Source organism: Anarhichas minor, unplaced genomic scaffold, assembly GCF_050575085.1.
Source record: "Anarhichas minor isolate MPS153535 unplaced genomic scaffold, ASM5057508v1 ptg000114l, whole genome shotgun sequence".
In the NCBI taxonomy this organism is placed as follows: Eukaryota; Metazoa; Chordata; class Actinopteri; order Perciformes; family Anarhichadidae; genus Anarhichas; species Anarhichas minor.
Window position 1 is genome coordinate 1570114 of NW_027466560.1, and position 9485 is coordinate 1579598.

Genomic DNA, 9485 nt, shown 5'->3' on the forward strand with positions numbered 1-9485 from the left:
TAGCGACTCGGCTCGTCTGCGGGACGTTTTCTTTGTAATGTTTTAGTTACTGATTCTGTTCTTCTTCTCTCTCCCCTGCGTCCAGTCCCTGTACGGGTTCTTCTGGAAGCAGTTCGGCTCTCTGGAGGTGGTGTCGGGCTGCACGGTGGGGATGCTCCGCGGCGTCTATGACGGCGACGGCATCAAGCTCCGCCGCCGCGAGTACTACACCATGCCGGGTTTCCGCAAGTACGAGAATGACACGGGCCACATCCTGGTGCAGTGGTCGGTGGGGAGCCCCTTCCACTTCGCCGGGTGGCACTGCTCCTGGTGCTTCACGCCCACCGGGATCTACTTCAAGCTGGTGTCGGCTCAGAACGGGGACTTCCCGCGGTGGGGCGACTACGAGGACAAGCGCGACCTCAACTACATCCGCGACCTGATCCGGACGGGGGGCTGGTTTGACGGCTCCATGCAGGAATACCCCCCTGTGGAACCCAAAGAGCACATGTACGCCCCCAAGTACATGCTGGAGCACTACGACAGATACCGGTACCTCCTGGAGAACCCTTACAACAAAGGGTCCAGACTGAGTGAGGGCTAGGAGGTCAGCTAGGAGACTTAACTAGCAGGACCGAGGGAGGCCTCAGCACTGAGCGGTACTGAACTACATCTCTCGTTGGAGCGATGCCACTTGTATCTCCACCAGGCAGCACTGATGTTGCAGGAACTGAAAAATCGTTATTTTGGGGTCAAAAAAAGGGAACACTGTCATCCACTATGGATTTACGGAGAGATCGTGGAGAGGATACAACCACTGGAGAAACAAAATCATAGATTTCCTCACTCCTCCCTTTTTGGGGGAGGAGCCTAGCTGTCTCTCTTTTTCGCCACCCTCGCCCCTCTCCTCTCTTTCTCCAGCCGAGCCGACTTTCTGAGAGAAAGGGGCAGCTCGGAGGTAAAGAGAGCGATGTTTCACAGCCGCGTGGAGGCGAGGAGGCGTGGTTTCTTTCTTTTTCTGTCTGTGTTTACTAAAGTTTTCGGGACCGGCTGGCGTTCCCAATCTCTTCCTGTCTTCCTGTCATGCTTGGTGACCTCCTTCCAGAAACAGACACATATTCAGATATTCTTGGGTCTCAGTAGAAAAGTGTAAACCCTGTTAAACCCACTGCCAAACGACATGTCTCCGCTCATTCATGTACTCACACTGCACCTTCAGCCCCGCCTCTCTGTGTTTGTGTGCGGCCTGTCTTTGTGTCATAATTGCATTGCTTCAATGGGGGGGGGGGGATCGCCAGGGGAGGTCGGCGGAGGAGGAGATGGGAAACAGTGCAAGAGAGACAGAAGGCGGGAGAGAAAGGAGAGTAATGAGGGAGGACGGGGAGCGGTGATAAAAAGAAAAAGGAGACTCCCTCGACGTTCCCGGTGTCCCACAGTGTCTGCTGACGCACGAGTTGTTGCAGGGATGAGTGTGTGTGTGTGTGTGTGTGTCTCAGAGCTCACGCACATAAATCATGCCAATCCGAGACGGATGAGACTCGCCGGTTTTGGTTTTTTTTGTCCGACAAAGAACAATCGAGACCGAAGAAAGATCTCTTCAGTTCGTTCGTCCGGGCAGCTGAGATGAGTTTTGTTTCCTTGGAAACTGAAGTGTGTGTGAGAGACGGTGCCGGCGTCGGGATGAGTGGGAGGGTTCACATCAGGCGAGAGGAGCGGCAGCGTTCAAACGAGGTCGCCGTCGACCGTGGGTCTCCTCGGCTGTCAGTCGCCCACTCACAGTCTTTCTTTCTCTTTTTCTCGCCGCCGAGTGTTTTCCTTTTGTTTTGGTGTCGGTTTCCTCTGAATCCTCATTCACGAGCCGGAGGTCGTCTCCCTGCATTGCAGTGGTTTCTTTAGTGCTCGTTCAGAGACGCTCATCGCTCGCTGAGTCCAGGGAGCTGAAGAAGTGTTCGGTTGTAACGTCAGTATGTTCACATGGTTTCTCCATGGCCCCGCCCCTTTAGCTCCAATGGGAGGAGCGAACGTGAACACAGATTACGAGCGATTCTTCCGCTCCATAGTCACCACAGTAAAATATTAGACCCGCTTCTTACAAGCCACATATCTTCTTCAACATTCGGACACTGAAATCAACAATCAGGATTCTTAACGTCGTTTGAGCCGAGCAACACGCTTTTAGTGAGTTCATCTCCGTCAGAGAGAGAAACACTCACAAGACTCAAAGTCACTATCTGACCCCAAACCATCCAGCCCGTTGGGTTCCTTCTGCTCACAGCTCATCAGTATGTCCACAAGTGAACCGCAATCAATAAGCAGCGGCCCTGAAGCTCCGCCCCCTCTGCTGCGCCGCTTCTTTATTTTCTTCAAATTTTAATAAAATTGCACCAAATTCAACACGTCCAGCGTGAAGTGAAACAAAACACAAATACAGCTTTAAATTTAGATTATTCTCTACACATCCCACACACACACACACACACACACACACACACACACACACACACTCTCACACTCCATCTTTGGGTGTGTTTCTACTTCCTCTTAATCCTCACGAGAATGTGTCGTTTCAGTAATAGGGATATATTCATCCTCCCCTCGTGCCCACAGACCCTGTTATCTGAACATGTAGGGCTCGAGTGCCGTGGACGGGCTGTCGATGTGGCTGGATTGCCCCCCCCCCCCCCCTTATGTGGGCGTCTCGCGTGGGCCGGGGACACGCCAGCGTTTAGCGTTCTTGTCCGGGGGCGAAGGAATCACAGCAGCATGAGGAACGATGCCAGAGATCAGTGAAGTAGGCAGACGAACATTGCAGCAGACGGACGAGTAGAAGTAAAATAAAACGGCAGACGCGTCTACTTTTCTTTTAATTGCAGATTGACTGCATCCACCATCTGCTTCTCTCAACGCCTGTCTGGGCTCCACGCTTATCGTGTACCTCAGCATCACAGCGAGCAGTGCCTCGAGAGGAATGAACAGCGTTCTGAGAATAGTTTAAATCCTGAAGGCAGAAGTTTGATGTAGCCAAACAATGCAGTTTTATCCTCAAAGCGTCCTTGAGCTCGACCTCCTCATTCACCATTTAGTCCCTCTGCACCGCGTACCACGGAAGCCTCGACCACCGCATGGGTAACCAAGCTGAGATTGCAGCACATCTGTCTGTCAGGCTGGCTGTGAGCTCACAGGTTTTTGGGGGAAAGCAGATTAGCCGACAGGCCGCTTGGCGGTTGCGTCGGGTCCGACGGCAGCGCGGTCTGCGGCAGCAGCTGTTGGGGGTTTGGTGTCGGCGCTGAGAGCCAAACTCCTGATCCAAGAACCCCAGAGAGGCTGCAGAGAGACGAGCTGTAAATAGGACTTGACATCAGCCGACCGAGGAGACGAGAACGATGCTGGAGTATTTATTGTTTGTGCTTCTTAATTCGATTTACTGCCTTTTTAAAAAGCTGCTGATTGATGGCGACTGATAACACGGGTGCTGCACTTTAGAGGGAAGAAAGCAACAGAGTTATCAGAGTGGATTTACTTTAGAGATGTTGATTCAGGGAGTTATTCAAAATGGATGGTCGTGGACCATTTTAGTTTGAATCGTTTAACCTGCTTTATTGGGTGTTGAATTTGGTGCTCTAAAACCTGCATTCTCTCTAGTGACCACCAGGGGGCGACTCCTCTGGTTGCATAGAAGCCGATGGGAGGAAAAATCACCCAAAGAAACCACGGAACCCGTCGTCGCGTTCGGTAGAATAACTTCTTTATACAGTTTGAGTGTTTTTCATCGATTTGACGAACTCGTCGCAGCGAGCAGTGGAAAGCGTTTTGGATGACGGGAGCAGCTCATCATCCCGCAGGAGAACGAGGTGGACGTACCGGAGTCAGAGGGGCCGTGTCTTGCTCAAGGACACTTTGGCAGATTGTTATGTATATGTGTGTGTGTGTGTGTGTGTGTGTGTGTGTGTGTGTGTGTGTGTGTGGGTGTGACCGTCTGACTGATCGCAGCTCTGGCTCGGCGCCTGCTGTCATGTCTGTCGTCATCGTTCATAAAATCAATAAAGCAGTGGGAAATGAAACTGGCTGCAGCCTTTTTAACCACAACACAGCTCGAGGACGTCGCAGCTTCATGATTCACTTTGTTTTCAATACTTTAGCATCAAACGCTCTCCAAAGATACGATTCTTCGGCTTTGAATTCGGTCATCGTTTCTCTCCGATGCCTTTATTACCTTTCAGTTATTGATTATTAGCAAAAGGGAAACGGATTCACTTTGTACTGAATGCAGCTCGTCTGCTACAGTTCACTTCAGTATTTAGTTCATCATCATTTATGCATATTTTCTCTGCATAAATGATTTATTCGGTTCATTTTTGCACATTTCTGTACTTCCATGCATAAAGGGACACGCCTGTGATTTAGTGTTGCACTTCTATAAAGTTGAAAGTTGAGGGACTCGTGAGACACGAAGAGAAAGAAAGTAGACTGATCAGTATTTTAGAAATGTGTGCCGGCTCTGTGAAGATCTAGAAGATCTGTTAAACCCTCGTTATTAGTTTCAGCACACACACTAACCATCAGCACATGTCTGCAGCGTGCAGCACGTGTGTGTGTATCCTGTACAGATGTGTGTTGCACCCACCACCACGATCCACGATTGCCCCCCCCCCCCCCCCCCCCCATCTGTTGTTTTGCTAGCAGAGTGGCTGCCTGTCTACGGGGCTTACATGCTTCCCCCCCCCCCCCCCCCCCCCCCTCCAGCCCTGTGGCTTCCACCGAGTGATCTTTTCCAAGAAACATTAGCGGCATGCAGGCGGGAAATCAAGGATGTGTGTGTGTGTGTGTGTGTGTGTGTGTGTGTGTGTGTGTGTGTGTGTGTGTGTGTGGGTCACTTTACTCGGGTCCCTTTCTGACTTTGTTGTTGAAGTCCTTTCTGTTTCTGTCGTTGGGTTTTGCTGCTGAGCGGTTCTGGAATGTTCTGAAGCCTTTTGAATGATATACGGAGAAACAAAGTGCCAGGTGTACTTCCTCGGTCTTCCTCGGTCGGAGTTGTGACGCCTCATCTCGTGTGTTCGAACACTTCAACGCTTCTCGGAGGATATTTTAGGAATGGGAACCAGCACACGCCTCCCGTGTTGCTGCGGTCGTCTTGGCTGCAAACGTGTTGTTGTTCCTCTTCGTGGAAACGACGGAAAGCATTCGCATTCCACGAGCGGAGCGATCGCATTAAGTCCGACAGCTGCAACGATGTGTCACCGCCGATGGGAAAGTGCCGGGTGTTGCTAACCACGAGCGTTGCACTCAAACATAGAAATACTATTATCTTAAGGGCCGGTTATGAAACACTTCCCTCTGGTGCTGAAACATCCCGCTGCACAGACTCTCAGAGATGTGTCGCCCTTTGACAATAGAGGTGAATTTCATTCATGGCGTTTATCAGCATTGGAGAAATCTCCAACTCGTCCGGTTCACCTTCACAAAGACAAAACTCAAACAGGCCAGAGGCCGTGAACAGAAGTCATGTGGTGGACATGTGGTCCGATGATTGGCTGTACGGTTGCCTCCACGGTTGCTTGCTGTATGTGGACAGCAAGACAGCACGGCGCCAAACGCTTCACTCCGGTTGAAAACAATTACAAGGCTGCTGAAACACGTCGTGTCTGATCAGGCTCTTAGCATTGCTTTATGCTAAGCTAAGTTAGCCGATATCATACCTAGCATGCAGACACAGGAGTGGTATCAATAAGCTCAGCTAACTCCTGGTAAGAGAGCGAATGAGCACATTCCCCAAAAACTGCCCCACGTTGGCAGAAAATGGTGTTCACGGAGGGTCCCGTCGCTCACTGTAGGAAGTCGATGGCGAACATACGTTTTCAAGTCCTTTAGTCATATTTTATATCTTTGTGGCAACGTTTTCCTCTTCCTACAATGCCGACGTGGCCAAAGTAAGGTGCACAGAGACGTGGGAGAACCTCAACACCACCTTTGAGATGATTTAACGAACGCTCTTGTGGCTCAATGGGAGGAAATCCCCTGCAGCCGAGCTCCATCCATCTGGTGGTAAACAATCACACACGGGCGTCCTGTTCAGGTGTCCACATACTCTGTCCCACGTGGTGTGTGTGTGTGTGTGTGTGCGCGTGTGCGCGTGTGTGTGTGTGTGTGTGTGTGTGTGTGTGTGTGTGTGTGTGTGTGTGTGTGCGTGCGTGCGTGCGTGCGTGCGTGCGTGCGTGTGGGTGGGTGGGTGGGTGTGCGGGTGTGCGTTCTGCTTCGTAACTTGAGTCTATACCTGCAACCTGAACTCAGCTGCCGAGCCGAAGGCAGAGAGCGAGACGATGGCGGCGTAAAGAAAAAGGGAGGGGGGGGGAGGCGGAGGGGGGGGGGGGGGGGGGGATAAAGAGGGAGGGACTGGTAACCACTGACGGTCTCTATTGGTCGGTTTTATTTTTGCACTTTTTGCATGAAGTTTTGTGTCTTTCCTTCTGTTTTAATATTGTTTTTGGTGGAAGTTTGAGAAACACTTTTTTTTTGTGGCTCTGTTTTACTATTTAACTTTGTTTTTTTGTACTTTTATTTTTAATTGGAACGTCATCCACTTGGCAGCTTGATATCTAATGTCTTTATAAGGCGGTGTGTGTGTGTGTGTGTGTGTGTGTGTGTGAGAGCACTGTCTCCACTCCACAGATCATTTACCTCCTTCGATGCCGTAAAGGAGACTTCACACTGTGGCGGCCATCTTGTTTGCTGTGTTGTGTTATGACATCATATTTACCGTTTAACCTTTTAATCGCATCACGTTGCCACTTCATTCACAAGGGCGGTTTTCTTTATTTGAATATTGTTTCTGTTCATAACTCAGTTTCCTTCACACATGGATTTTGCGAATGCATATAACAACAGCACACACACACACACACACACACACACAGACAGAGGCTGCACTGTATGTGTGTGTGTGTGTGGTCGGGTTATGGCCGTGTCCTCTGCCGGTGAAACAGTCAGAGTACTGTATCCGCTCCGTGTGCTATGAAGGCTCGTCATTGTGTGACCAAAATAAAAAGCCATTATTTTGTCGTCGCTCAGAGCCGGTTTGGGCCGGAGCCCTCGAGCCGAGAGGAACCCGGGATGCAGAGAATAATCATCTCTTGTTTCGTGCTCTCTGTCTGACGGCTGGATGCTTCTGCTTTGGTGCTTTTTTTTTATTGTGTTGTTTCTTTTATCACCGATCTTCTGTTTCTTTGTTTGGTTTTGTTTTTTTCCTCCAAACTGAAAAAGAAAAAACAAACAAAAACGACGATAATCTTTTGGAAAAAAAGCTTTTTATTTAAGTTGCATGATGCGATGCAGACAGTACGTCTGTCTGTTAAACTATGAGTTGCACCTTATTGGAGGGTTGTGTTTTGTTTTTTTAATGCGTACACATATATATATATATATATACACATATATATACATATGTGTATATGAATGTGGGGATATATATCTGTTTGTTTATTTTTAGTTTTGATGAAAGACGTAACTGTTAGCTAGCCGGGCGATGTATTGTATCTTAAACAGGGTTATGATTTGTTGTGTTGTGTTGACGGCTTCGTTTAGCAGCAGCACAAAATAAGCCAGAGACTCGTGAACACGTAACAGATCACACAACGGGTTTCATAGAGTGGATCGTTAAACAAAACAAACTCACTGGATCAGTTTGACTTCTCTACTTCACAACTTGTTGTCCGTCTGCAACCTGAAAACCCACAAACAACGTGTTGTTCCTCCACAGACTTGGAACAGAAACAGGGTTCCATTGTTCTGGTGTGAAGACGGTGTGACTTCCTGGTTTATTGACCCCTGGCTAAGCCCCGCCCCCCTCCCACTGCTACGCTGTCAGAGCTACGTCACCATGGAGCCCACACTGTCACTAACTGTACTCCCAGAAGAAATATGATCTGATTTGTGTGTTTTATGAACGTATATCTCCGGGGAACGAGTGTCTCTATTACACAACGTTTCCACCAAACCAGCCTGAAACCGTGCCACGCGTTAGAGGGGCGGGGCTTAGCGAAGGATTTGATAGCTGCTGCTTAGATGAGCCTCGTCCACACACACACACACACACTGGCTTGTCCTCACAGTGACCACTAGGAGGCGTCCTGCTTGTCCTCTCACATACACAAGCACTCCTCCCACCTTCCGTCCATCTTGTCCTTGAAAAAAAAGGACAAACAAACAGAAGACAGCATATTGTTTGGATACACACACACACACACACACACACACACACACACATCGGCAGATGACTGGCACCCGGTCTCATGTCCCCCAGGGGCCAAGCGTGCGGTCTGCAGCCAATTAACCAACAGGGCCGGTTGCCAGGTCCAAATCCGTCCAATCCTCCCGCCACGTTGCCAGATTCAGCCCTCCATTCTTTACGCAGACTTTGCTGTGATGAAAATAATAATAACACGGTTTACAATGTGAGCGAACGAGGTGATGAAATGTGTGTTTCTGTTGGATGAAACCTAAATGAGACTGGAGCGATTAGCAGACGGGTTCTGTTCTGGTTCTGTCTGTTGTTCTGCTCTATCTTTGTCCACTAATAGAGAAACACAGAAACACAAACCCCCCCGCCCGACGAAGCCTCGAAAAACCCAGAAAAGCAAAGAAATCATTTTTATACATCTGAGCTTATTACATATTGTGACATTGAACAATAACACAACCTGTATCCCCTGCCTCCCTCAGTCCACATGCACTGATAATGATTGTATATGGTCGCATAGTTTTATTTTTTATATCATTGTTTGGGCTTTGTTTTTTCTTGTTTTTTGTGGGGGGTCATTTATTATTATTCTGTGCTTTTATTTTGAAATGTTTTAATGGGTCTCTGTAATTGGTGTGCCGGAGAGAGTGTGTGTGTGTGTGTGTGAGAGAGAGAGTGTGTGTGTTGTTTAGTGGCTCGGTGTTCAGCTCCCAGAATGCATCAGCCCTCCGCCTGTGTTCATCATTGTGCCAGTGTGTTCAGGTGTTCCCTTGCCTCGACATCCAATCATCCAAATGAGAGGAAGAGGAGGAGGAAGAGGAGGAGGGCCTTTTCCCTCAGGGGAAAAAAAGAAACAAATGAGAAAATAAACTTTTGAAAACCGGATATTTTTCTCCTCTGTGGGGTCACAAAGAAGAGTGTACATTTCTAAGTTAATTGAAAATGATGAATAAAAAACAACTCATGTGTTCTCTATATGAATGGCTGTATGTTAACCATGAACAAAAAGTAATGAGTTCTATGACAAAGACGTATAATAAATTAATTTTAAAATTTTATCCGAGCTGTGTCGTGTCCTGACTGCAGTACTTGGTGGTGTCACTAGAGGGCAGCACCGCTGCACACGTCACTCATTACAGCTCGTTAGGACGCTTCACTGGGAACACTGGTTCATCTACAACCAGCACGCTGCACGCTGACAGTCAGGAGGTCCTTTATCAGGAGGAGAACATTCTAAGACGTAAGTGTATATATTATATATAATATATATATA

General features: G+C 48.6%; 1 protein-coding gene across 3 annotated transcripts in view; it reads left to right on the top strand.

The window, feature by feature from the left end:
- Positions 1-9270, top strand: part of mgat3b (beta-1,4-mannosyl-glycoprotein 4-beta-N-acetylglucosaminyltransferase b) — a 49470-nt gene extending 40200 nt beyond the window's left edge. For all 3 annotated transcript variants that reach the window (XM_076083029.1, XM_076083028.1, XM_076083027.1), the window contains exon 5: positions 86-9270. In XM_076083029.1, the coding sequence (XP_075939144.1) occupies positions 86-583 (498 nt within the window). In that variant the 3' untranslated portion in view covers positions 584-9270. The remainder of the gene's footprint in view (positions 1-85) is intronic.
- Positions 9271-9485: the final 215 nt, after the last annotated feature.